General features: G+C 40.2%; 6 protein-coding genes across 10 annotated transcripts; all 6 read left to right on the top strand.

The window, feature by feature from the left end:
- The first annotated feature begins 1,428 nt into the window (after positions 1-1,428).
- LOC119027361 lies at positions 1,429-3,103 on the top strand. Its single transcript, XM_037112501.1, has 5 exons — positions 1,429-1,491; positions 1,630-2,313; positions 2,436-2,561; positions 2,640-2,683; positions 2,798-3,103. The coding sequence occupies exons 1-5, from the start codon at positions 1,434-1,436 to the stop codon at positions 2,915-2,917; spliced, it is 1,032 nt and encodes a 343-aa protein (XP_036968396.1). The 5' UTR covers positions 1,429-1,433; the 3' UTR covers positions 2,918-3,103.
- A 3,534-nt stretch (positions 3,104-6,637) lies between these two features.
- Positions 6,638-8,626, top strand: LOC119027422. Of its 2 annotated transcripts, none has more exons than XM_037112603.1 (5): positions 6,638-6,704; positions 6,843-7,526; positions 7,647-7,763; positions 7,845-7,888; positions 7,990-8,626. In XM_037112603.1, exons 1-5 carry the CDS (start codon positions 6,647-6,649, stop codon positions 8,107-8,109), a joined length of 1,023 nt encoding a protein of 340 aa, XP_036968498.1. In that variant the 5' UTR covers positions 6,638-6,646; the 3' UTR covers positions 8,110-8,626. The 2 variants fall into 2 exon arrangements, with proteins under 2 accessions (XP_036968498.1, XP_036968497.1); XM_037112602.1 differs by having other exon boundaries at positions 7,842-7,888.
- A 2,312-nt stretch (positions 8,627-10,938) lies between these two features.
- LOC119027771 lies at positions 10,939-12,804 on the top strand. 2 transcript variants are annotated; one of them, XM_037113213.1, is made up of 5 exons: positions 10,939-11,001; positions 11,141-11,830; positions 11,953-12,078; positions 12,281-12,282; positions 12,401-12,804. In XM_037113213.1, the coding sequence occupies exons 1-5, from the start codon at positions 10,944-10,946 to the stop codon at positions 12,518-12,520; spliced, it is 996 nt and encodes a 331-aa protein (XP_036969108.1). In that variant the 5' UTR covers positions 10,939-10,943; the 3' UTR covers positions 12,521-12,804. The 2 variants fall into 2 exon arrangements, with proteins under 2 accessions (XP_036969108.1, XP_036969107.1); XM_037113212.1 differs by having other exon boundaries at positions 12,239-12,282.
- Positions 12,805-14,905: 2,101 nt separating this feature from the next.
- Positions 14,906-16,580, top strand: LOC119027772. Its single transcript, XM_037113214.1, has 4 exons — positions 14,906-15,002; positions 15,145-15,834; positions 15,938-16,068; positions 16,168-16,580. Exons 1-4 carry the CDS (start codon positions 14,945-14,947, stop codon positions 16,285-16,287), a joined length of 999 nt encoding a protein of 332 aa, XP_036969109.1. The 5' UTR covers positions 14,906-14,944; the 3' UTR covers positions 16,288-16,580.
- Positions 16,581-19,123: 2,543 nt separating this feature from the next.
- On the top strand, positions 19,124-20,952 carry LOC119027770 (V-set and immunoglobulin domain-containing protein 1-like). The gene is made up of 5 exons (XM_037113211.1): positions 19,124-19,181; positions 19,321-20,010; positions 20,132-20,257; positions 20,380-20,423; positions 20,538-20,952. The coding sequence occupies exons 1-5, from the start codon at positions 19,124-19,126 to the stop codon at positions 20,655-20,657; spliced, it is 1,038 nt and encodes a 345-aa protein (XP_036969106.1). The 3' UTR covers positions 20,658-20,952.
- A 3,795-nt stretch (positions 20,953-24,747) lies between these two features.
- On the top strand, positions 24,748-26,543 carry LOC119027773. 3 transcript variants are annotated; one of them, XM_037113216.1, is made up of 5 exons: positions 24,748-24,825; positions 24,948-25,108; positions 25,249-25,938; positions 26,020-26,270; positions 26,403-26,543. In XM_037113216.1, the coding sequence occupies exons 2-4, from the start codon at positions 25,051-25,053 to the stop codon at positions 26,151-26,153; spliced, it is 882 nt and encodes a 293-aa protein (XP_036969111.1). In that variant the 5' UTR covers positions 24,748-24,825; positions 24,948-25,050; the 3' UTR covers positions 26,154-26,270; positions 26,403-26,543. The 3 variants fall into 3 exon arrangements, with proteins under 3 accessions (XP_036969111.1, XP_036969112.1, XP_036969110.1); XM_037113217.1 differs by lacking the exon at positions 24,748-24,825 and having other exon boundaries at positions 24,862-25,108; positions 25,249-25,485; positions 25,741-25,938; XM_037113215.1 differs by lacking the exon at positions 24,748-24,825 and having other exon boundaries at positions 24,867-25,108.
- Positions 26,544-26,890: the final 347 nt, after the last annotated feature.

The raw sequence follows: 26,890 nt of genomic DNA, 5'->3' as shown, positions 1-26,890 counted from the left end.
CTAAATCAATCAATCAATCAATCAATCAATCAATCAATCAATCAATCAATCAAAGCTTTATTGTCATTTTGCTGTACCAACAAAAGTAGTACAACAAAAATAAGATTATGTTTCTCCGTGATCAATAACACAAACACAATAAATAACACACAATAAATAAAATAATTCAAAACCAAAACTGCATGCTCCAGATCAGCAGTTCTGCAATCTAACAGCTTGTGGAAGGAAGCTGTTGATTAGCCTGTTAGTTCGGCCTTTCTGACGGCCTTTCCTGATGGGAGCAGTTCAAAGAGTGTGTGGAGAGGGTGGGAGGCGTCCCTGGTGATGTTCAGTGCCCTAATCCTGCAGCAGATTGGAAGAGTTCTTGGACAGAATGGATGATGAACCTCTCAGCTCCTCTAACAGTCCTCTGCAGAGCTTTCTTGTCTGCAGCTGGAGTAGCATGTCGAGATACAATAGGTCAGAATGCTCTCCACCACACCACTGTAGAAAGTCCCGAGGGTGCTGATGGCGAGAGAGGCTAATTTCAACTTCCTCAGGAAGAGCAGCCTCTGCTGGGCCCGTCTAGTGATCCCTGAGGTGTTTTTATTCCAGTTTAGGTCCTGTGAGATCTGCACTCTGTAGAACTTGATGTTCTCCACTCTCTCCACTGTGCAGCCACTGATGCTGAGAGGAGCGTGCTCGGGCTGTGACCCCCGGAAGTCGATAATCATCCCCTTTGTTTTGTCTGCATTGAGCACCAGATCATTTTCTCTGCACCAACCTTCCAGGTGTTTAACTTCTTCTCCGTACATTGATTCGTCATTTATATGAATGAGTCCCAGCACTGCGGTGTCATCCGCAAACTTAATGATCTGGTTCCCCTGGTACCTAGATGCACAGTCGTGTGTAAAGCAACACTATGTAGGCAAAGTTTGAGAGCAATGCTGAAAAAAGAGGGATTTTTTATTCCCATCCTCAAGTTATCAAATGCCAATCTGACTGAGCTCAATGAGACTTTAAATGAGGCTTAATTGACTTTTACTTACTATTTACTTACTGGATAGTTTCGAACGTTAGGATACTAACACAATAAACTAAGTTGGTTAGCAGGTATCCTGTAAAGAATAGCTTTACAGGATACCTGCTAACCAACTTACCTGCTAACACCATGCCAAAAATGACAGTGCTAACATATATATTATATTATATTTGATACAGGTCATATCTTTTCGTCAGTGCTTTTAAATCCAGTGTCAGGGTGATGTTTTCCATTTGCTGTCTCTGAACATGTAACTCTTACCAGCGCGATACTTGTGGCAGTGAACATGTGACCATGTTTCCTACATAGCTCATACAGAGTCATTTCAGGCTGGCCAATCACACACAGTCTTGTCTCCTAAGAGTGGAGAAGGTGTTGAGATTCTGTCATTCACCACGAGGATTCGAACACGATGACATCTCTGAGGCTCGTCTTCTTCCATCTGACATGTTTGTTCTTGGGGGTAAAGGGTGAGTTGAGTTTGTGTGACTTGAGTATTGATTTTTTAACGTATAATTACTCCTTATACTAATGTGTCTGATGTAATGATTAGAATGCTTTCTTTCACAAAGAAGTAACTTTGTGTTTGCTTTGTCATTTTATTTCAGCTCAGGCAGCTGCTCTGAAGTCGGTTCAGCCAGACGGAGGTTTATTATCGTTAAAAACTGGCGACAACTTGACTCTGACATGTTTCCATAAAGCTAATGTTCCTGCAAGGCTTTATTGGTATAAACAACCTCTGGGACAGAAACCACAGCTGATCTCTTCCGTCTACTGGTCTGTTGAAAATGGCACTTTTCATGGTGAATTTAAGAACAATCCACGCTTCACACTGGATACAAGAGATGGTAAAAATCACTTAAAGATCTCAGATCTGCGTATTACAGACTCTGCTGCTTACAATTGCATGAGTAGTTTTTCAAGCGCATTAGAAATTTCAGAGAGTATTACAGTCAGTGTGACGGGTTCAGCTCGGGTCCTTCAGTCGGCATCTGGGATCATCCAGCCAGGAGGCTCTGTGACTCTGAACTGTACAGTACACACTGGGACCTGTGATGGAGAACACAGTGTTTACTGGTTCAAACACTCTCAGGAATCTCATCCAGGACTCATTTACACCCATGGAGGCAGGAATGACCAGTGTGAGAGGAAAGACAACACACAAACACACACCTGTGTCTACAACTTGCCAATGAAGAGCCTGAATCTTTCTCGTGCTGGGACCTACTACTGTGCTGTTGCCTCATGTGGATACATACTGTTTGGAGACGGGACCAAGCTGGACTTGCAAGGTAAGAAACTTTCTGGAAAAGATTGTCCCATTTGTAAAATAGTCATTCTTATTCCCCCATAAAACTTAACATAACAAAGTAAACATGCAAAGGTTCTGTTTCTGATGTCTGTCTCTCTTCAGACAAAGTAGACTCTCCTGTCTTGGTGTATTTCTTGAGTGGAGCTTTGACATTCACCACCATCCTGGTAGTTTTACTGGCTCTCTCAGTGTTCAAGATGAGGAAGAGAAACAGTTATCAGTCAACAGGTAACTGATACTATCTGTATCTGGCAGCTTTTATTTTATATAACTTTTGAATGAACCAGCTTTATCTGTGTTTCACAGAGTCTCAAGCAAGATTATCAGATCCCTCGACAACAAATGCAGAGGTGAAATTGATCCTAACGATTCATTAATTACCATCAAAATAGCTTTTGATTGCGCAACAAAATTTAGAATTCGATCGGCACCCTAACCCAATTCTACATGACATTTTTCACCAGGGTCATGGAGATGCAGACAACCTCCATTATGCTGCTTTAAATGTCAAGCTGCCCAACAGATCAAGAAGACAGAGGAACAACACCAGCAATGAATGTGTGTACTCCAGTGTGAAGCTCTAGAACTAGACATGCTTCAGGAAATACCTCTTTGTGGCTGTGTGGACACACAGGGATTGCATGGGAATGTCTCCGGGCCAGGACAATTTGACCTGCAGTACTTACGCCTCACTGTCCTGTTATTATTATTTTAATCGTACCTTTCAGTACAACTTCACTGTACTGAGCGCTATTATTCTCCTTGTTGAAACCTGTCAATAAACGCTGCCTCTTCAGACACTGGGTCTCCTGGCATCTTCTTCCAAATCTTCTGCATCTTTTTGCCAACATCATGTATGAGCAAGATCAGTCAATCAATCAATCAATTAATCAATCAAGCAAGCAAGCAATCAATCAAAATAAATATGTGTTTTAAGGCGAGATTAAAAAAAAAAACAGGCAGTTTGGGGGCCAGCCTAACATCAAGAGGCAGCACGTTCTAGAGTTTGCAGGCCACAACTGCAAAAGCATGATCTTCCCTGTGCTTCAGCTTTGAACTAGGGACAACCAGGATCAGCTGGTCGGCGGACCTGAGGGACCATGATTGGACGTATGCTTGTAAAAGGTTAATAAGGTAGTCTGGAACTAGCCCGTATTGTGTGTGATTTAGCCACATTGAAAGAAGGCACAGCTGAAAAAAATAGATGTATGGTTGAGGAAATGCACTGCCAATGGAAAGGAATGCTTGACAGCAATGTAAAGCACCGAAAGTGTTCAAAATAAAGAGTACACTGAAATGGATATACATGTAGCCCGGGTGTGAAAGTTAGGGTTTAAAACCAAGTTAGCTGCTAAATGAAACAGATTAAAATAATCAAGATGATTAAACTGAAAGAAACTCAATTTAATGAAGAAAGGAAAAACTGGTAACTAAGAGATTAGGATAAATTAGTTGTATATGAGTGAGAATGTAAGCATTTTTTTTTTATATAAGAAATCAATGTAAACAGATCTAAATAATATTGAGGGCAACAGGTAAACCTTTCAGGTCCCCATCATTCAAGTCTAAAGCTAATTATACACGTTTAGGCATCTTGTACAGGGCGGCAGGGTACTACATACATATCTTTTTTCAGATGTGCCCTCTTTTAGGTGGCTAAAATACATCTTGCTGTCAGTGCCAACGTTCAGCAGCACAATGCACTGCTTCCCTGTTGATGCTGCGCCCTGCTTCTCCACACAGCGCGAGAGCTGACAGTCATCTACTGCAGGTAACAATGTGTATAGAGAGTGGTACCTCATATAACCCCACATCAAAAGAAGAACTAACTTCAAGTACTGAGGCATTTCATTTGGTAGCTGTGTGATCTGTAAAACATGTGTTAAAGGAAAAAAAGGGAAAGAGTCAAGCTGGGCTCAAGAAACAGAGCTAGTTTCATGTTTAAATCTGAAAAAAACAAAAAACAAAAACAGCACACAATCCTTTACTTGAACGGACAGCTAAGGTATATTGAATGCTGCCCAAGTATATTTGGAGACTGATATCACATCCCTTCTATAAATGTACTGACTGTAATGTGACTGTTATTTACTGTAGGCCTGCTTATGCCATTGTTTCGTACAAATGGTGAATGGGCTTGCATTTTTATAGGGCTTTTCCAGTCTACTCCAAGAGCTTAACACTTGTCAAATTCACCCATTCACACACACTTTCATACAGTGATGGTAGAGGCTGCCATTCAAGGTGCCAACTGCTCATCATGAGCAATTTGGGGTTCAGTATCTTGCTCAAGGACACTTCAAGATGCAGGCTAGGGGAAGCCGGGATTCGACCCAGTGACCCCCCCCACTCACAACAGCTAAGAATGATGGTGACCACCTGTGGGTGTAGGCGACACAAGAAAATGAGCGGTCCAACTCGCAAATCGAGTGCGAGGAAGCTGACAAAGACAAAGACACTGTACCAAGGAAAGGTCGTACCACTTCACTTATTTGGAAATAGTTCGGGTACCGGAAGTCTGACAAAGGACAGACCAGCAATATCTGCAAAAATGTGTTCGCGAGCACCAACCGCTTACATCATCTCAAAAGTTACTGTCCCAAAGAGTACTCCGAAAGCACTAGTTCACGATATCATGCTTGTCATGCCAACTGACCAGCCCCACCGCTTTTACGAGTCAAGCTTCAGTTACACAACAAACAGTCGCTGCTGCTTTTTCAGCCATTACACCATATGTGAGGAAGCTGCAGGTATACAAAGACTCAACCAAGCGCAATTACGTACTGTTTTGCTAAAGATATGATGTCAATAAGCACAGTTTAGAGACAGGGCTTCAGGAAACTAATGACTGTCATGGATGCTAAGAACACGCTGCCAAACATCAGTCCCTCAGCTGTACACAGAGTTCAGGGTAAAGGTGGATGAACAGCTCAGAGATGTCAAGCACGTCGCAACCACGCTGGTCTGTGATCTGGTCGCACGTCCGGGCCACATCAGCATCATACAGGACAGGAGGCTGATGAAGCTGAACTGAACAACTCCCTGCAAGGTCAACAATGTGCAATATTCACAGAATACAGCAGCATAATCATCCTCAACCTTTATTTAATGTTCAGTTCAGTGTACAACCTCTAAAATGTTTGAGACACATTTGAAACATCTGACACTGTTGAATGTTTGTCATCTAGTATCTGACAATAAATAATTGTATTTCAAACCACAATAAATCGATAATTATTGACCCTGATCAATCGTACAAAAACATATCGTGATAACAGTTTTGGCCATATCGCCCAGCCCTACGTTCTACCTCCTGAGCTGCAGCCGCCCCCCTACAAGCTGGAGTGCACCTGGCTCTGATATGTCATTCTGTACCATGCTGGTTTCAATTGTTTAGCATTAATTACAACCTTCCTCAACATGGGCTCACCTGCTGTGGTGAAAATGTGACAGTGTGTGTGCATGAAGGTGAACAAGTAAAGCAACACCATGAAGAATTTATGAGGCTTAATGGACTACTTAAGTGGATATTTGCAAATTCTAGCATGCTAACAAGCTAAGCTAAGGTGGTAAGCATTTTCTTTACAGGATACCAAGCTCGTAATGAGTGAGGGTGCTTAGCGTGCTGACGTTAGCCTGATGTTTCCTCTGAATATCTGCCAGTGCAGTGGTCATTGTGGTTTGCAGCGGGCTGTAAAGGTGTTAGCATTCTCACCTAAAGACCCTTCAACATTCAAATACTGCAGAGTTCTTAGCAGCACCTAATTTTATGACTTTAAAGTACAGTTGCAGAATAGCATGCACTCAAACAGTAACAAGACAGAGACACTTTTAAAAGACAAAATTTTAATGTTTAGATATTATTGCTTTTGTGCTGCTGCCTGTCTATTACTGTACATGAAAGGGAAATAAGCTTTTGTTTATGGCACATAAAGCATCAGAAACAGAGTCCTGTCGACTTGCGCAAAGCAAGATTTTTAATTTTAATTCCGCTTGACATAATGTCATCTGGTCTATTGCCGAACGTGGAGCAGAGCTCTTATTATATATTGGTGCAAGTGTTCATATTTGATACATATGTTGATACATATTTTATTTTCAGTCATTTTAAATGTAAAGGGTGATGTTTGCCATGTATTGTCTCTGAACATGGGACTCTTACCAACACGATTCTTGTGGCAGTGAACGTGTGACCATGTTTCCTACATAGCTCATACAGAGTTATTTCAGGCTGGCCAATCAAACACAGTCTTGTCTCCTAAGAGTGAGGAAGGTGTTGAGATTCTATCATTCAGCACAAGGATTCGAACACGATGACATCTCTGAGGCTTGTCTTCTTCCAACTGACATGTTTGTTCTTGGGGGTAAAGGGTGAGTTGAGTTTGTGTGACTTGAGTATAAATTTTTTAACGTATAATTACTCCTCATACTAATGTGTCTGATGCAATGATTATAATGCTTTCTTTCACAAAGAAGTAACTTTGTGTTTGCTTTGTCATTTTATTTCAGCTCAGGCAGCTGCTCTGAAGTCGGTTCAGCCAGACGGAGGTTTATTATCGTTAAAAACTGGGGACAACTTGACTCTGACATGTTTCCATAAAGCTAATGTTCCTGCAAGGCTTTATTGGTATAAACAACCTCTGGGACAGAAACCACAGCTGATCTCTTCCGTCTACTGGTCTGTTGAAAATGGCACTTTTCATGGTGAATTTAAGTACAATCCACGCTTCACACTGGATACAAGAGATGGTAAAAATCACTTAAAGATCTCAGATCTGCGTATTTCAGACTCCGCTGCTTACAATTGCATGAGTAGTTTTTCAAGCGCGTTAGAAATTTCAGAGAGTATTACAGTCAGTGTGACGGGTTCAGCTCAGGTCCTTCAGTCGGCATCGGAGATCATCCAGCCAGGAGACTCTGTGACTCTGAACTGTACAGTACACACTGGGACCTGTGATGGAGAACACAGTGTTTACTGGTTCAAATACTCTCAAGAATCTCATCCAGGACTCATTTACACCTATGGAGGCAGGAATGATCAGTGTGAGAGGAAAGACAACACACAAACACGCACCTGTGTCTACAACTTGCCAATGAAGAGCCTGAATCTTTCTCATGCTGGGACCTACTACTGTGCTGTTGCCTCATGTGGACACATACTGTTTGGAAACGGGACCAAGCTGGACGTCCAAGGTGAGTAACTGTTAGTCCATCTCACAATTACCCATTTTTACTTCCGAAATAATAATAAAAGCAATAAACTTAGGATAAAAACAGAAAAAGTACAAAAAAACTCTGTTTGGTTGTGCACAGATGAGGTTGCCTTGGCGTATTTCTGGAGGGGAGCTTCGACATTCTTCAGCATCCTGGCTGTTTTACTGGCTTTCTCAGTGTGCATGATGAACAAGAGGAACAGCTGCCACACTTCAGGTTACTAACACTGTCTGTGTGTGACAGCTTGTATTTAATAAACATGACTTTGAATAAAAAGCTTTTTCTGTTCCACAGCAGAGACTCGATCAGGATGTTCAGCTCCCTCCAAACCGAATGCAGAGGTGAATAATAACCGTTGGTTCATTCAGACCCTTGTGTATTGAACAAGAGATGTCTTCTGTCAAGATTGAATAATTTTAATTGATGTATATTTTGTTACCAGCATTACCAAAATGAGGACGACCACTGTTACGCTGCTTCAAGTGTCAACCTGACAAAGAGATCAAGAGGACAAAGAGATCAGACCTGGAGTGAGTGTGTGTACTACAGTGTAAAGCAGTAGAACTGGACTCATTACATTTGTACTTTTGAAGAAGAATAGATCTTCTCATTGACTCTTTCTTAAGGTGTAATGTAGATTTAGATTAAACTTGGAACTTCATATGCTTTTTTAACTTCATTTTGGCCTGCAGCTCTGAGGAAATTGCCCTGTGTGCTGTTCATCTGTATATGTTTGTGTGACTTTGTTTCATGCATAGAAAGCATGTATCTAAAATTATAATATTAAAATGAATGAATGAATGTGACTTAACCAGTGTATTCAGAAGCTTATATTGTGTCGTTGTAGAAGCCAAGCTTAATCTTTCTGTGTTTATTAGTTGATGGTTTTTAAATAAATAAAAAAAAAAGATTTTTTTTAATGCTGTCAATGATCAATTAAATATAATAAAACATTTGGAGTACATTGAGTTTGAAAAATGATTTGTGTGCTTGTTCGATCCAGAGGTAACTCAGACGTCTTCCAACATGAGTCGGTACCATGATCGTTCTCAAACAACGATCGTAACAGTTCAACTTTTAACTCTGGCAAATTCCTGTGATATGGAAAAAGACGTTTTTATGCTAATGATGATATATTATTAAATGCACTGCCATCTCTTGGTATTGATTTTTTCTCCATCCCACCTGGTTGAGATCATATTTTATTTTCAGATGGTTTCTATTCCAAGATGTTAAATAAAGGACCAACATTAGCACCCTGCTGATAATGTCAGTTATTTCAAACTGAAAATTGCAATGACCATCTCCATGCTGACATCTTGTATGGCATCTGCTCTACCGCAAATGAGGCCTTCACTGATCACCATCTGCTTTTAATAGCGACTGTGACATGATTATGGAGCATTAATGTTCCTCCTCTGATCCAAACTCTGAATCTGATACACATTTGGTTTGAAAGCAGTTTGATCTACAAAACCTGTCTTAAAGACTAAGTTAAAATAAATAAATAAATAAATAAATTTAAGTTGGATTCCAGATGTAGATGTATGTAAATTGTGGAGGTCCTCCTTGTTTACACTGCTTCTGTCACTATGAGACGTCATCTACCGCAGTGCCATTCAATTCATTACTCAAAATGGCTCTCCCAGTGTTTCCCACACATAGATTTTGCATGGGCTGGCCTGTCTAAGTATACTAATGGTCACTATTTGCTGACCCATCCCAGCATTGCTTACTTTTATTTTTACTTCAGTATCCAGCTGAGAGAATGACGCCATCTGTGTAGGCCTGCTCATGAAATTGGTTCTTAAAAGCTTGAGTGCACCTGGTTGTTGTTATGTCATTTGGTGCCACAGTGGTTTCTATATGCAACATGATGAACAAATACCTTCTTCCACATGTGGCTCGCCTGCTCTCGTGAGAACAGAATCACAGTGGGTTTGTTTTTTGTCGGCCATTCTGATGGAGGTTTATCGCATCTCCTTTCCTAGTTGAGTTAGTTCAAGATACACCACTATGACACCAGATTACATAGTAGGTCAGCTTTAATATTACCTCATCTACTACCAAGTTGCTATACAATTGTGTATGATTTGTTGATTGAGGAAAATTGATGGAATCTTGAGAGATGTGGATCTTCTACTGTACACCTTACTCAAGTTACAATGTGAGAGACGTAAATTTTCACTTCATGTTTTAAATGAGAAATGTAACTGTTTCAATTAATGTGTCAAAATGTGTGTGTTTCTGACAAAGCCTCAACTGTCCCCAGTTGAACAAAAGCTTATATTTGGATCAGTAGGTAAGGTTAAAGTTTGTGTAAGCATTTGATGGTGAGGGAGAATTTACAGGCGGTGAATGTGAGTCTATGTTAAGTTTCCAGATGTGACTTGAATCAACATGTGCCTCACTGACTACCTACTGGTAATTTTAAATTATTAGCATGCAAACATGCTGAACTGTTTCCTGCAGGATACCTGCAAAACACCAGCATGCTAGCATTGTCACTATTAGCATTGCTATCATGCTGATGTTAGCATGTAGCTCAAAGCACAGCCTCGAAGAGCTGCTAGCATGGCTGCAGACGCTTGGTCTTGTTTCACTCAATATCTGTCAGTGCAGTGGTCACTGTGGTTTGAAGCAGACTGCATCCCACACAGACTCACCTTAAGACCCTTCAACATGTGAACACAGAGTTCTTACCAGCACCCAATTTTATGACTGAGAGCACAGTTAGAATGGCAGACAGTCAAACAGGAACAAGAGAGGGGAAACTTTAAAAGTTAAAATGTTTTGTATTGTGATTGATATTGTTATTATTATCATTATTAATGGCATTATTTCTTTTGTGCAACTAGCTTTGCCTTTCTATTACTGTACATGGAAGGTAAATGGACTTTTGATTATTGCACGTAAAGCATCAGAAACCCTCTGAGTCCTGTAGACTCATGCAGTTAGATACTGTGAAAGAAAGTATCTATTGTTTCATATCATGGTTTAACACTTTTAATATCTATATTTTAAGAACATGTGTTCAATACAGCAAAGAAGGCATCGGTTACAACTTGATATAATTATTTTTAAGCATTAGATGGTAGATGGTTGCTGAATGTGGAGCAGAACTCTTGCTGTGTATTGGTGCGAGTGTTTATATTTGATGCAGGTCATATGTGTTTTAAGTGATTTTAAATCCAATTTTGCAATTCAAATTTTCCATGTATTGTCCCTGAACATGGACCTCTTACCGACGCGATACTTGTAGCAGTGAACACGTGACCATGTTTCCTACATAGCTCATGCAGAGTCATTTCAGGCTGGCCAATCACACACAGTCTTCTCTCTATAGGGTGGAGAAGGTGTTGAGATTCTGTCATTCAACACAAGGATTCGAACACGATGACATCTCTGAGGCTTGTCTTCTTCCATCTGACATGTTTGTTCTTGGGAATAATGGGTGAGTTGAGTTTGTTGATTCAAGTATTCATTTTTGGATGTTTGGTTACTCCTCATGCTAATGTGACTGATGTAATGATTATTCTGAACTATTTCACAAAGAAGTGACTATATGTTTGCTTTGTGTCATTTGATTTCAGCTCAAACAGCTGCAAGGTTGTCCTCGTCTGTTCATCCAGACAGAGGGTTTTTATCAGTGAAAACTGGGGACAACTTGACTCTGACATGTTTCTACGAAGCTGGTGTTGTTGCAAGGCTTTACTGGTACAAACAATCTGTGGGACAGAAACTACAGCTAATCGTTACTATGTACAAGTATGATACAAATGGCACTTTTTACGGTGAATTCAACAACAACCCACGCTTCACACTGGATACAGGGGATGGTAAAAATCACTTAAAGATCTCAGATCTGCATATTTCAGATTCCGCCACTTACAACTGCATGATTAGTTTTTTAAACACATTAGAAATTTCAGAGAGTATTGCTGTCAGTGTGACGGGATCAGCTTGGGTCCATCAGTCAGCATCTGAGATCATCCAGCCAGGAGGCTCTGTGACTCTGAACTGTACAGTACACACTGGGACCTGTGATGGAGAACACAGTGTTTACTGGTTCAAACACTCTCAAGAATCTCATCCAGGACTCATTTACACCTATGGAGGCAGGAATGATCAGTGTGAGAGGAAAGACAACACACAAACACGCACCTGTGTCTACAACTTGCCAATGAAGAGCCTGAATCTTTCTCATGCTGGGATCTACTACTGTGCTGTTGCTTCATGTGGACACATACTGTTTGGAGACGGGACAAGAGTGGACTTGCAAGGTAAGAAACTTTCTTGAAAAGATTGTCCCATTTGTAAAATAGTCATTCTTATTCCCCCATAACACTTAACATGAAAAAGTAAACAAGTTAAGGTTCTGTTTCTGATGTCTGTCTCTCTACAGACAATGTGGACTCTCCCGTCTTGGTGTATTTCTTGAGTGGAGCTTTGACATTCACCACCATCCTGGTAGTTTTACTGGCTCTCTCTTTGTTCAAGATGAGGAAGGGAAACACTTATCAGTCCACAGGTAACTGATACTATCTGTATCTGACTGCTTGTATATATATATATATATATATATATATATATATATATATATATATATATATATATATATATATATATATATATATATATATATATATATATATATATATATATATGAAACAGCTTGATTTGCTTTCCAGAGTCTCAAGGAAGATCATCTGCTCCCTCCACAACAAATGCAGAGGTGAAATATATCCTCACGATCCATTAACTGCCATCAAAATATCATTTTCAATTGCACAAAAGAATGTAGAATTTGACTGGTACCCTAATCAATCAACTTCCTCATATTTTGTAACCAGGGTCATGGAGACACAGATAACCTCCATTATGCTCCTTTAAGCGTCAAGCTGCCCAAGAGATCAAGAAGACAGAGGAAGAACACCGACAGTGAATGTGTGTACTCCAGTGTGAAGCTCTAGAACTGGACCTGTTTCAGCAAATACTCCTTTGTGGCCGTGTTGGTACACAGGAATGCCATGGGAACATCTCCTAGCGAGGACAATTTGACCTGTAATACCTACGCCTCTTTTTATCTCTGGAATATTCAATTAACATGGCAGAGAAAATGTGCAGTCTCACTGATCAATTCGCAATGCATTTCTTTCTGGTAGAACATGTTTTCCTTCTACCATAGCTGTCAGGACACCTACTCATGTTACAGTATCTGCTTGTTCTGGCTGACATTGTTATGCTGCTGGATGGAAAAACAACATTGTGTTGCACTGTAGATCTGTCCAGTATGTTTGGACCTGTTGATCATAATGTTCATTAAATGTTCTGCTTGCCATGAGTCTTGATTAATCTCCTTTCCATCTGGTTCAGATCATATTTCAAGCAAATTTCAGAAGGTGTCAAACCAAGTTCCAAGAGGTTTAGTGTAAAGGAATTTGACTTCGCACCTGTTGACCATCTTCTGTTCCGTGTCTCTGAACTCAGTGTAGTCTTTGATAAGACTGAAGTAAACAAGTCCCGTTTCAGACTGTTATGCAGCAACTGTCTCTCACTAAATGAAACGAATCTCAGGTTAGACTGATCGTTCTGTCTCAGTACAGAATACATGTGCATCAACCCAAAAGGATATAGAGTATAGCATACGGTTTGACCCAGGTCACTCTAAAGTAAACACACCGACATCAAGCGATAGGTTAAGTAGACTACTGTTCAGAATGACAGTGGTGGCGAATCTGTACTTTTTGCTATTATTCTCCTTGGTCAAGCCTGTCAATAAAAGCTGCCTCTTAAGACATCGGGTCCCCTGGCAACTTCATCATAACCACAATTTGATAGAAAGCACAACTTAAGAAAATAGATATCCATTTAAGTGTACACTATATTTTGGACATTTTTGACACTTTACATTGTTGTCAGACAGCCGCGTCACACAGTCCGCGATGGGCACGGCTACGCTTAAGAATAGGATTCCAGATGTTGTATAGTTGAGGAAATGCAGTGTTACTGAATAGGGATGTCTGATAGCGTGAGCAATGGAAAGCACAGAAGATTTTCAAAATATAGCATACACTGAAATGGATATTTATTTTCTAGATATGCTGTCTTTTAGGTGGCTAAAATACATCTCCCTGTCGGTGCAATTTAGCAGCACGATGCTCTGCTTCCCTGTTAATGCTGCGCCCTGCTTCTCCACATGGGGAGAGCTGATGGTCATCTACCGCAGGAAACACACTATATATAGAGAGGTACCCCATACAACTCCATATCAGAAGAACCAAACTAGCACTTTAGGTACTGAGGCATTTAATTCGAAAGCAGTTTGATCTATGAAACGTGTTCTGGTGACGAAATAGGAAAAATTCAAGCTGAGTTCAAGGAACAGAGCTAGTTTCACTTTCAGATCTGAGAAAAAAACCCAGTATACAATCCTTTACTTTAGTGGACAGTCAAGGTATATTGACTGCTGCCCAAGTATGTTTGGTGACCCGTTTTAGCAGTTATCTGTTTTTATCTGTCCAGGAGATTGACACCATCCATGACTCTGCCCTTGCGCTACCCCTCCCTTCAGCATTCACATGTGCTCTGCAGAGAAACAGAGAGAAAGATGCTCTTTGATATAACATCCCTTCTATAAAAGTACCAATAGTGATGAAAACCCTAGTTAATGTAGACCTGCTTATGCCATTGTTTCGTACAGGCTTGTGAGCACCTGGTTCTGGCATTGTCATTATGTACCAGTGGTGTGCACACTTTCTGAAGGGCAGAGGCCAAACGAAGGGCAATTTAGCACATGTTTTGGCTCCCAAGAGGGCAGTTTATCATCTTTTAACCAGCCAAGGGTGCAGTTTAGTGTGTTTTGCTAACCATGAGGGCACTTTGGCGCATGTTTTGGCTCCCAGAAGGGCACTTCAGCGCATGTTTTTCAGCAATTGGCCACGCCCCCGTGCACATCACTGTTCTGTACCATGTTGGTTTCAATACTTTTGATCGGTTCTATCATTAATGAGAAGCTTCCTCAACATGATTTGTTCTCTCACATTTGGACAGCATAGCAAAGCAGTGTGGGTTAACTCTAGAAGATCTGCTCAAAATCCCATACTTCGTTTCTTTTTGACGTAATGGCATCTGTTCCATTGCTGAACAAGTGTTTATATTTGATAAAGGTCAAATATGTTTTCAGTAATTTTGAATCCAATTTCAGGGAGATGTTTGCCATTCATCTGTGACAAGCGACTCTGACCAATGAGACACTTGTGGCAGCGAACATGTGACCGTGTTTCCGAAATAGCTCATATAGAGTCATTTCAGGCTGGCCAATCAAACGCAGTCTTGTCTCTGAAGAGAGGAGACGGTGTTGTGATTCTGTCATTCAACACAAGGATTCGAACACGATGACATCTCTGAGGCTTGTCTTCTTCCATCTGACATGTTTGTTCCTGTGGATAATGGGTGAGTTGAGTCTGTTGATTCAAGTACTATTTTTTTTAATGTATGGTTACTCCTCATACTAATGTGACTGATGTAATGATTATTCTGAACTCTTACACAAAGAAGTAACTGTGTGTTTTTTCTGTCTCTCATTTCACTTCAGCTCAGGCAGCTGCTCTGAAGTTGTCCTCGTCTGTTCAACCAGACGGAGGTTTATTATCATTAAAAACTGGGGACAACTTGACTCTGACATGTTTATATGAAGCTGATGTTGCTACAAGGCTTTACTGGTACAAACAACCTCTGGGACAAAAACTACAGCTCATCACTACATTCTTTTATTTTGATACAAATGGCACTTTTTACGGTGAATTCAAAAACAATCCACGCTTCACACTGGCTACGGGGCATGGTAAATATCACTTGAAAATCTCAGATCTGCGTGTTTTAGACTCAGCTACTTACCACTGTATTCATTATATAAACAGGTTAGAAATTTCAGAGAGTATTACTGTCAGTGTGACGGGTTCAGCTTGGGTCCATCAGTCAGTTCTTAAGATCATCCAGCCAGGAGGCTCTGTGACTCTGAACTGTGCAGTACACACTGGGACCTGTGATGGAGAGCACAGTGTTTACTGGTTCAAACAGTCTCAGGAATCTCATCCAGGACTCATTTACACCCATGGAGGCAGGAATGACCAGTGTGAGAGGAAAGACAACACACAAACACACACCTGTGTCTACAACTTGCCAATGGAGAGCCTGAATCTTTCTCATGCTGGGACCTACTACTGTGCTGTTGCCTCATGTGGACACATACTGTTTGGAAACGGGACCAAGCTGGACATCCAAAGTGAGTAACTGTTAGTCCATCTCACCATTACCCATTTTTACTTCCTAAATAAAATTAGGACAAAAACAAAAAAGTACAAAAAACACTGTTTGGTTGTGTACAGACGAGGTTGCCTTGGTGTATTTCTGGAGGGGAGCTTCGGCATTCTTCAGCATCCTGGCTGTTTTACTGGCTTTCTCAGTGTGCATGATGACACGATCAGGATGTTCAGCTCCCTCCAAACCGCATGCAGAGGTGAATAATAACTGCTGGTTCATTCAGACCCTTTTTTATTGAACAATACATGTCTTCTGTCAAGATAGTAATTTTAAGTGATATATATTTTGTTACCAGCGTTACCAAAATGAGGACGACCGCTGTTACGCTGCTTCAAGTGTCAACCTGACGAAGAGATCAAGAGGACAGAGAGATCAGACCTGGAGTGAGTGTGTGTACTACAGTGTAAAGCAGTAGAGCTGGACTCATTACATTTGTACTTTTGAAGAAGAATAGATCTTCTCATTGACTCTTTTTTAAGGTGTAATGTAGATTTAGATTAAACTTGGAACTTCATATGCTTTTTTAACTTCATTTTGGCCTGCAGCTCTGATGAAATTGCCCTGTGTGCTGTTCATCTGTATATTCTGTATATGTTTGTGTGACTTTGTTTCATGCATAGAAAGCATGTATCTAAAATTATAACATTAAAATGAATGAATGAATGTGACTTAACCAGTGTATTCAGAAGCTTATATTGTGTCGTTGTAGAAGCCAAGCTTAATCTTTCTGTGTTTATTAGTTGATGGTTTTTAAATGAATAAAAAAAAAAGATTTTTTTTAATGCTGTCAATGATCAATTAAATATAATAAAACATTTGGAGTACATTGAGTTTGAAAAATGATTTGTGTGCTTGTTCGATCCAGAGGTAACTCAGACGTCTTCCAACATGAGTCGGTACCATGATCGTTCTCAAACAACGATCGTAACAGTTCAACTTTTAACTCTGGCAAATTCCTGTGATATGGAAAAAGACGTTTTTATGCTAATGATGATATATTATTAAATGCACTGCCATCTCTTGGTATTGATTTTTTCTCCATCCCACCTGGTTGAGATCATATTTTATTTTCAGATGGTTTCAATTCCAAGATGTTAAATAAAGGACCAACATTAGCACCCTGCTGATAATATCAGTTATTTCAAACTGAAAAGTGCAATGACCATCTCCATGCTGACATCTTGTATGGCATCTGCTCTACCGCAAATGAGGCCTTCACTGATCACCATCTGCTTTTAATAGCGACTGTGACATGATTATGGAGCATTAATGTTCCTCCTCTGATCCAAACTCTGAATCTGATACACATTTGGTTTGAAAGCAGTTTGATCTACAAAACCTGTCTTAAAGACTAAGTTAAACAAAATAAAAAAAAATAAATTTAAGTTGGATTCCAGATGTAGATGTATGTAAATTGTGGAGGTCCTCCTTGTTTACACTGCTGCTGTCACTATGAGACGTCATCTACCGCAGTGCCATTCAATTCATTACTCAAGATGGCTCTCCCAGTGTTTCCCACACATAGATTGTATATGGGCGGGCCTGTCTAGGTATACTAATGGTCACTATTTGCTGACCCATCCCAGCATTGCTTACTTTTATTTTTACTTCAGTATCCAGCTGAGAGAATGACGCCATCTGTGTAGGCCTGCTCATGAAATTGGTTCTTACAAGCTTGAGTGCGCCTGGTTGTTGTTATGTCATTCGGTGCCACAGTGGTTTCTATATGCAACATGATGAACAAATACCTTCTTCCACATGTGGCTCGCCTGCTCTCGTGAGAACAGAATCACAGTGGGTTTGTTTTTTGTCGGCCATTTTGATGGAAGTTTATCGCATCTCGTTTCAAAGTTGAGTTAATTCAAATTACACCACTATGACACCAGATTACATAATAGGTCAGCTTTAATATTTCCTCATCTACTTCCAACTTGCTATACAATTAAGTATGATTAGTTGATTGAGGAAAATTGATGGAATCTTGAGAGATGTGGATCTTCTACTGTACACCTTACTCAAGTTACAATGTGAGAGACGTAAATTTTCACTTCATGTTTTAAATGATAAATGTAACTGTTTCAATTAGTGTGTCAAAATGTGTGTGTTTCTGACAAAGCCTCAACTGTCCCCAGTTGAACAAAAGCTTATATTTGGATCAGTAGGTAAGGTTAAAGTTTGTGTAAGCATTTGATGGTGAGGGAGAATTTACAGGCGGTGAATGTGAGTCTAAGTTTCCAGATGTGACTTCAATCAACATGTGCCTCACTGACTACCTACTGGTAATTTTAAATTATTAGCTTGCAAACATACTGAACTTTTTCCTGCAGGATACCTGCAAAACACCAGCATGCTAGCATTGTCACTATTAGCATTGCTATCATGCTGATGTTAGCATGTAGCTCAAAGCACAGCCTCGAAGAGCTGCTAGCATGGCTGCAGACGCTTGGTCTTATTTCACTGAATATCTGTCAGTAGAGTAGTCTTTGTGGTTTGAAGCAGACTGCATCCCACACAGACTCACCTTAAGACCCTTCAACATGTGAACACAGAGTTCTTACCAGCACCCAATTTTATGACTGAGAGCACAGTTAGAATGGCAGACAGTCAAACAGGAACAAGAGAGGGGAAACTTTAAAAGTTAAAATGTTTTGTATTGTGATTGATATTGTTATTATTATCATTATTAATGGTATTATTTCTTTTGTGCAACTAGCTTTGCCTTTCTATTACTGTACATGGAAGGTAAATGGACTTTTGATTATTGCACTTAAAGAATCAGAAACCCTCTGAGTCCTGTAGACTCATGCAGTTAGATACTGTGAAAGAAACTATTTATTGTTTCATATCATGGTTTAACACTTTTAATATCTATATTTTAAGAACATGCGTTCAATACAGCAAAGAAGGCATCGGTTACAACTTGATATAATTATTTTTAAGCATTAGATGGTAGATGGTTGCTGAATGTGGAGCAGAACTCTTGCTGTGTATTGGTGCGAGTGTTTATATTTGATGCAGGTCATATGTGTTTTAAGTGATTTTAAATCCAATTTTGCAATTCAAATTTTCCATGTATTGTCCCTGAACATGGACCTCTTACTGACGCGATACTTGTAGCAGTGAACACGTGACCATGTTTCCTACATAGCTCATGCAGAGTCATTTCAGGCTGGCCAATCACACGCAGTCTTCTCTCTATAGGGTGGAGAAGGTGTTGAGATTCTGTCATTCAACACAAGGATTCGAACACGATGACATCTCTGAGGCTCGTCTTCTTCCACCTGACATGTTTGTTCTTGGGGATAATGGGTGAGTTCAGTTTGTTGATTCAAGTATTCATTTTTGGATGTTTGGTTACTCCACATACTAATGTAACTGATGTAATGATTATTCTGAACTATTTCACAAAGAAGTAACTGTATCTTTGCTGTGTCTCATTTAATTTCAGCTCAAACAGCTGCTCGGGTTTCCTCGTCTTTTTATCCAGACAGAGGTTTTTTATCAGTGAAAACTGGGGACAACTTGACTCTGACATGTTCCTATAATGCTGATGTTGTTGCAAGGCTTTACTGGTATAAACAACCCCTGGGACAGAAACTACAGCTCATCGCCACCACGTTCAAGTTTGATAAAAATGGCACTTTTTACGGTGAATTCAACAACAACCCGCGCTTCACACTGGATACAGGGGATGGTAAAAATCACTTAAAAATCTCAGATCTGCGTATTTCAGATACCGCCACTTACAACTGCATGAGTAGTTTTTTAAACACGTTAGGAATTTCAGAGAGTATTGCTGTCAGTGTGATGGGTTCAGCTTGGGTCCATCAGTCAGCATCTGGGATCATCCAGCCAGGAGGCTCCGTGACTCTGAACTGTACAGTACACACTGGGACCTGTGATGGAGAACACAGTGTTTATTGGTTCAAACGCTCTCAAGAATCTCATCCAGGACTCATTTACACCCATGGAGGCAGGAATGATCAGTGTGAGAGGAAAGACAACACACAAACACACACCTGTGTCTACAACTTGCCAATGAAGAGCCTGAATCTTTCTCATGCTGGGATCTACTACTGTGCTGTTGCCTCATGTGGACACATACTGTTTGGAGACGGGACAAAAGTGGACTTGCAAGGTAAGAAACTTTATTGAAGATTGTCCCATTTGTAAAATAGTCATTCTTATTCCCCCATAACACTTAACATGAAAAAAGTAAACAAGTTAAGGTTCTGTTTCTGATGTCTGTCTCTCTACAGACAATGTGGACTCTCCTGTCTTGGTGTATTTCTTGAGTGGAGCTTTGACACTCACCACCATCCTGGTAGTTTTACTGGCTCTCTCTTTGTTCAAGATGAGGAAGGGAAACACTTATCAGTCCACAGGTAACTGACACTATCTGTATCTGACTGCTTGTATTTTTCTTTTTATATATTTGTATATATATATACACACACACACATACACCATCTTTTGAAGCTCTTTTGAAGCTTGATTTCTTTTCCAGAGTCTCAAGGAAGATCATCTGCTCCCTCCACAACAAATGCAGAGGTGAAATACATCCTAACGATCCATTAACTACCATCAAAATACATGTTTTAATTGCACAACAGTATTTAGAATTTGACTGGTATCCTAATCCACTTTTTCATATTTTGTAACCAGGGTCATGGAGATGCAGATAACGTCCATTATGCTGCTTTAAGCGTCAAGCTGCCCAACAGGTCAAGAAGACAGAGGAAGAACACCGACAGTGAATGTGTGTACTCCAGTGTGAAGCTCTAGAACTGGACCTGTTTCAGCAAATACTCCTTCATGGCCGTGTTGGTACACAGGAATGCCATGGGAGCATCTCCTAGCGAGGACAATTTGACCTGTAATACTGACGCCTCTTTTATCTCTGGAATATTAAATTGATATGGCAGAGAGAATGTGCAGTCTCAATTCGCAATGCATTGCTTTCTGGTAGAACATGTTTTCCTCCAACCATAGCCATCAGGACACCTACTCATGTTACAATATCTGCTTGTTCTGGCTGACAATTCTATGTTGCTTGATGTAAAAACAACATTGTGCTGCAATGTAGATCTGTTCAGGACTTTTGAACCTGTTGATCATAATGTTTATTGAATATTCTCCTTTGTCAAGCATGTCAATAAAAGTTGCCTCTTAAGACATCGGGTCTCCTGGCATCTTCATCATAACCACAAGCTGAAAGAAAGCACAACTTAAAAAAAAACAAAAAAAACAAACATATCCGATTAAGTGTACACTATATTTTGGACATTTTTGATACTTTACAATGTTGTCAGACAGCCGTTTCACACAGTCCGCGATGGGCACAGCTACACTTGAGCATAGGAATACATTATTGTATTGTTGAGGAAATGCAGTGCCATCGAATAGGGATGTCTGACAGCAATGTAAAGCACAAAAGATGTTTAAAATATAGTGCACACTCAAATGGATATATATTTTCTAGATGTGCCCTCTTTTAGGTGGCTAAAATCCATCTTGCTGTCGATGCCATTTAGCAGCACGATGCTCCGCTTCTCCGTCGATGCTGCGCCCTGCTTCTCCACACAGAGCGAGAGCTGACAGTCATCTACTGCAGGTAACACACTGTATAGAGAGTGGTACCCCATACAACTCCGCGTCAAAAGAACTAACTTTAAAGTCCGTGTAAAGCGGAAATAAATTTGTGTTATGAGTTTGTCATACCGCAGAAACATGTGTCATTGACCACTGAGCCAAATTTGAAAGATTTTTAAAAAATGACAAGTACATAAAATTAGGTCTCAAAATCATGGAAAAACAAGCACTTCTCCCAACTGTGAAATGCTGGGGGCGTGTCAGTTAGAGACGCCGGAGCCACGCCCACACGCAGGAGGGGAGCCTCCGTGTACCGGACAAGGACCAAACCTACAGTAACAACGTAAGCAAGCAGCATCATCGGATGGAGCCAGCCCGACCTGTTTGAGCCATCAGAGCTAGAAACTGACTCTGAGTCAGACACTGATAGTGCTCAGCCTCGTTCCTCACAATCCATGTTTTACATTACACACAAACATAACACCCCAGTCTACATATAATTCCTTGTCAAAGCTATATTGGTGCACATGAAATTTTACTTGTGGATTATCATTGTGCTGTCAGATGGACTCTGCTCAGGGAATGAGGCCAAATCATGTCATGATGTAAAATCACTTTCAGGATTTGCACTTTCAGCAAAATGCATCTAATTGCAAAAATGTTCAATATTTATAACATACAAAAGCACACACTTACACTTAGAGCTTAGATCTGGCACAAAAAAATAAAGCCCGACCCGACCCGAGCCGAGCAGTGCACGTTGTGTCCGAGCCGGCCGGCCTGACACATAACTGTAATTATGAGCCCAAGCCCGATTTAAACCAGACATTTTTTTAATACGTGGGCTGTTATAACAGACGTTCTCAAGCTCCATGTTGTACTTACACCACCCAATCAGTGATGCCGGGAACACGTTACTCTAATCTGACCACTTTTTTCAGTGAGGAGTAATCTAACGCGGTAATATTTCCAAACCACTAATCAGATAAAAGTTACTTATTCAAATCACTCTGCATTACAATTATTTTTGTCATTTTCCTCAGTAAAGATATATATTTTAACTTTTCTTCTCTCATCTCGGGGAGTGGCGTCACGTGCGCGAGAAGTCACGTTTTCTGCATGAGGTGAGAATGAGATGCGCCTTTTGTAGCTGGAAGTATGGTCATTATTTTGAGTTATTACAAACAAAACACATACACACACAAATGCTTGATCAAGTGCCAGCCCGACCCTGCATGAGGGATACTGACGGGAAATGTCGGCCCGACTCGGCCCGCGGTCCGGTTCGGGTCAGTACAGAGAATCTAAAGTCTGGCCAGTGGCGGGGATGAGAGCGCCTGTTGTCGGCGGGACGGTCGCAGGCGGGCACATAATGTTACGTTACGTAACGTGGCCATGATTTGCATGATTTTCTGACCCGCCCATTAAATCCTGAACACAGAAATCTTGAAACACAGTTTGTGAGCCTAGCTCCAAAATTTAATTCTAAATGGATGAATGCTTTTTACATGTTTTAAAGAAATACATTTATGACCTTTTTAATGTGTTTAGAAGAAAAATGGCTGAATTTGCTTTCCATAGATTTTAAGTTCTGAGGCATTTAATTTGGTCACTGTGCAATCTATAAAATATGTATTAAGAAAAAAAAGGAAAAATTCAAGCTGGATTAAAGAAACAGATCTAGTTTCATTTTCAATTCTGAAAAAAAAGATAAAAATAAAATAAAAAAAAAAAAAAACAGGATACAATCCTTTACTTGAGTGGACAGATAGATAGATAGATAGATAGATAGATAGATAGATAGATAGATACTTTATTGATCCCGGAGGAAATTCAAGTTTTTTTTTTTTTTTTTTTTAGATAGGGTTAGATACTTTATTAGATAGATAGATACTTTATATGACAGCCAAGGTATACTGAATGCTGCCCAAGTATATTTGGTGACTGATATCACATCCCTTCTATAAATGTACGGACTGTAATACGACCGCTATTTAATGTAGGCCTGCTTATGTCATTGTTTCGTACAAATGGTGAATGGACTTGCATTTTTAGAGCGCTTTTTCAGTCTACAGGCCATTCAAAGAGCTACCTCATACAACCCCACATCAACAAAACAAACTTTAAGTAATGAGGCATTGAATCTGATAGCAGTTTGATCTATAAAACATGTTCTAAGGGGAAAAAAAAGGAAAAATTCAAGCTGGGTTCAAGAAACAGAGCTAGTTTCACTTTAAAATCTGAAAAAAAACAACAACAAAAAAACAGTATACAAGCCTTTACTTGAGTGGACAGTCAAGGTATATTGACTGCTGCTCAAGTATGTTTGGTGAACCATTATAGCATTTCTAACCGTTATCTGTTTTTATTCATCCAGGCGATTGACACCATCAATGATCTATTAACTTACAGACAATCTGGACTCACGTTACCCCTCCGTTCTTCAGCATTCACACATGTTCTGCAGGGAAACAGAGAGAGAACTGTTCTCTGAATGTACCAATTGTGATGCAAACCCTAGTTAATGTAGGCCTGCTTATACCGTTGTTTCGTACAAGCTCGCAAGCGCCTGGTTCTGGCATTGTCATTCGGTACCATGTTGCTTTCAGTAGTTTTGATAAACTATATCATTAATGACACGCTTCCTCAACATGGGCCCACCTGCTGTTGTGAAAATGTGATTGTTTGCGTGCATCAAGGTGGACAACTAAAGCAACACTATGTAGGCAAAGTTTAAGAGCAATTCTTAAAAAGATTTTTTTTAATCTCCTTCTCAAGTCACTAAATGCCGATCTGATTGATCTCAATGAGACTAAATAAGGCTTAATTGACTCCTTACTGGACGGTTGCTAATGTTAGCATGCTAACACAATAAACCAAGGTGGTGAGCATTTTCTTTACAGGATACCTGCTAAACACTATGCTTACAATGACAATGCTAGCATGCCGATATTAGCTTGATGTTCCCTAAATATCTGCAGACTCTTGACCTTGTTTCACTAAATATCTGTCAGTGCAGTGTTCATTGTGGTTTTTCGCGGGCGGTAAAGGTGTTAGCGTTCTCACATAGAAGCACCAAAAGATCCCTAAACATTCATATACTGCAGTGTTTCTCACAAAGTTCTCACAGTTCTCTCTCTCTCTCTCTATATATATATATAGAGAGAGAGAGAGAGAGAGAGAGAGAGAGCGAGCGAGCGAGAGATGTTACAAAAAATGTGTAGGACACAGCACAGAAAGCAGTGTTGGTTACCTCTAGATGATCTGCTCAAAATCATATTCTTCATTTCTGTTTGTCCACTGCTGAACGTGGAGCACAGCTCTTATTGTGTATTGGTGCAAGTGTTTATATTTGACAAAGGTAATTTTTTCAGTGATTTTAAATCCAGTTTGAGGGAGATTTTTGCCAATTATCTGTGCCTAGCGACTCTAACCAATGTGATAACTTGTGGCAGTGAACATGTGACCTTGTTTCCTACATAGCTCATACAGAGTCATTTCAGGCTGGCCAATCAAACGCAGTCTTCTCTCTCAAGGGTGGAGAAGGTGCTGAGATTCTGTCACTCAACACAAGGATTCAAACACGATGACATCTCTGAGGCTTGTCTTCTTCCACCTGACATGTCTGTTCTTGGGGATAATGGGTAAGTTGATTTTTTTGATTCAGGAACTATTTTTTAGTGTATGGTTGCTCCTCATACTAATGTGACTGATGTAATGTTTATTCTGAACTCTTTCACAAAGAAGTAACTGTGTGTTTGCTCTGTCTCTCATTTCACTTCAGCTCAGGCAGCTGCTCTGAAGTTGTCCTCGTCTGTTCAACCAGACGGAGGTTTATTATCATTAAAAACTGGGGACAACTTGACTCTGACATGTTTCTATAACGTTGATGTTGCTGCAAGGCTTTACTGGTACAAGCAACCTCTGGGACAAAAACTACAGCTCATCACTACATTCTTTTATTTTGATACAAATGGCACTTTTTACGGTGAATTCAAAAACAATCCACGCTTCACACTGGGTAAGGGGCATGGTAAATATCACTTGAAAATCTCAGATCTGCGTGTTTTAGACTCAGCTACTTACCACTGTATTCATTATATAAACTCGTTAGAAATTTCAGAGAGTATTACTGTCAGTGTGACGGGTTCAGCTTGGGTCCATCAGTCAGTTCTTGAGATCATCCAGCTAGGAGACTCTGTGACTCTGAACTGTACAGTACACACTGGGACCTGTGATGGAGAACACAGTGTTTACTGGTTCAAACGGTCTCAAGAATCTCATCCAGGACTCATTTACACCCATGGAGGCAGGAATGATCAGTGTGAGAGGAAAGACAACACACAAACACACACCTGTGTCTACAACTTGCCAATGAAGAGCCTGAATCTTTCTCATGCTGGGACCTACTACTGTGCTGTTGCCTCATGTGGACACATACTGTTTGGAAACGGGACCAAGCTGGACTTCCAAGGTAACTAACTTGCTAGAAAAAGCTTAAAATCGAAACAGAAAACACGCTAAGGCTCTGTTTCTGATGTCTGTCTCTCTGCAGACAAAGTGGACTCTCCTGTCTTGTTGTATTTCTTAAGCGGAGCTTTGACATTCACCACCATCTTGGTAGTTTTACTGACTCTCTCAGTGTTCAAGATGAGGAAGAGAAACAGTTACGGGTCTGCAGGTAACTGATAAAATCTACATCTGACAGCTTTTATTTTATATATTTAAAGTTTTGAATGAATCAGCTTTATTTGTGTTTCAGCGTCTCAGGCAAGATCATCAGCTCCGTCCACAACAAATGCAGAGGTGAGATTTATCCTAACAATCCATTATTTACCTTCAAAATACCTTTTAATTGCACAATAACAATTTGGTTATTTGGATATTTTTCATAATTTGATATATATCCTTATCCACTTCTACATATTTTACCACCAGGGTCATGGAGACTCAGACAACCTCCATTATGCTGCTGTAAGTGTCAGCCTGCCCAACAGATCAAGAAGACAGAGGAACAACACCAACACGGAATGTGTGTACTCCAGTGTGAAGCACTAGAACTGGACCAGTTTAATTTCTACTCTTTCCGTAAAAAAAAAATATTTGGCCTCATCCTTGTGGTCTGCAGCCAAAGGATACAGTGCAGTATTCCTAGGAATTATATAGGAAGCAACGGTTAAAAGTGTTTTCACTGGATGCCATGTTGTCTGGATTCATGGAATCTGAAGATTAACTTCAACCAAGCAAAATCAGGGGTGCTCTTTTGGATGTCCTCTTACATCAGTACTAATTATATTAAGCCAACATGTTTATTGGATCTTGAGATGATACATGAGCCTTTGTGGTCACTCCCTGGCAGCACTTCCTCTGGCTGTGTAAATTCATGTAATATGGAAAAGATAATGTGATGCTGTTGATGACGATGT

Source organism: Acanthopagrus latus, chromosome 10, assembly GCF_904848185.1.
Source record: "Acanthopagrus latus isolate v.2019 chromosome 10, fAcaLat1.1, whole genome shotgun sequence".
Classification (NCBI taxonomy): Eukaryota; Metazoa; Chordata; class Actinopteri; order Spariformes; family Sparidae; genus Acanthopagrus; species Acanthopagrus latus.
Note: the sequence above shows the minus strand (reverse complement) of the source record. Positions and strands in the feature narration are given on the sequence as shown.

Coding starts and splice junctions, on each gene's coding strand:
- LOC119027361 (XM_037112501.1), top strand. CDS start 1,434: ATGACATCTCTGAGGCTCGTCTTCTTCCATCTGACATGTTTGTTCTTG. Junction 1,492..1,629: donor TTTGTTCTTGGGGGTAAAGG/GTGAGTTGAGTT, acceptor ATTTTATTTCAG/CTCAGGCAGCTGCTCTGAAG. Junction 2,314..2,435: donor GACCAAGCTGGACTTGCAAG/GTAAGAAACTTT, acceptor GTCTCTCTTCAG/ACAAAGTAGACTCTCCTGTC.
- LOC119027422 (XM_037112602.1), top strand. CDS start 6,647: ATGACATCTCTGAGGCTTGTCTTCTTCCAACTGACATGTTTGTTCTTG. Junction 7,527..7,646: donor GACCAAGCTGGACGTCCAAG/GTGAGTAACTGT, acceptor GGTTGTGCACAG/ATGAGGTTGCCTTGGCGTAT. Junction 7,764..7,841: donor GAACAGCTGCCACACTTCAG/GTTACTAACACT, acceptor TCTGTTCCACAG/CAGAGACTCGATCAGGATGT.
- LOC119027771 (XM_037113212.1), top strand. CDS start 10,944: ATGACATCTCTGAGGCTTGTCTTCTTCCATCTGACATGTTTGTTCTTG. Junction 11,831..11,952: donor GACAAGAGTGGACTTGCAAG/GTAAGAAACTTT, acceptor GTCTCTCTACAG/ACAATGTGGACTCTCCCGTC. Junction 12,079..12,238: donor AAACACTTATCAGTCCACAG/GTAACTGATACT, acceptor TTTGCTTTCCAG/AGTCTCAAGGAAGATCATCT.
- LOC119027772 (XM_037113214.1), top strand. CDS start 14,945: ATGACATCTCTGAGGCTTGTCTTCTTCCATCTGACATGTTTGTTCCTG. Junction 15,003..15,144: donor TTTGTTCCTGTGGATAATGG/GTGAGTTGAGTC, acceptor ATTTCACTTCAG/CTCAGGCAGCTGCTCTGAAG. Junction 16,069..16,167: donor CCTCCAAACCGCATGCAGAG/GTGAATAATAAC, acceptor TTTTGTTACCAG/CGTTACCAAAATGAGGACGA.
- LOC119027770 (XM_037113211.1), top strand. CDS start 19,124: ATGACATCTCTGAGGCTCGTCTTCTTCCACCTGACATGTTTGTTCTTG. Junction 19,182..19,320: donor TTTGTTCTTGGGGATAATGG/GTGAGTTCAGTT, acceptor ATTTAATTTCAG/CTCAAACAGCTGCTCGGGTT. Junction 20,011..20,131: donor GACAAAAGTGGACTTGCAAG/GTAAGAAACTTT, acceptor GTCTCTCTACAG/ACAATGTGGACTCTCCTGTC.
- LOC119027773 (XM_037113216.1), top strand. CDS start 25,051: ATGACATCTCTGAGGCTTGTCTTCTTCCACCTGACATGTCTGTTCTTG. Junction 25,109..25,248: donor TCTGTTCTTGGGGATAATGG/GTAAGTTGATTT, acceptor ATTTCACTTCAG/CTCAGGCAGCTGCTCTGAAG. Junction 25,939..26,019: donor GACCAAGCTGGACTTCCAAG/GTAACTAACTTG, acceptor GTCTCTCTGCAG/ACAAAGTGGACTCTCCTGTC.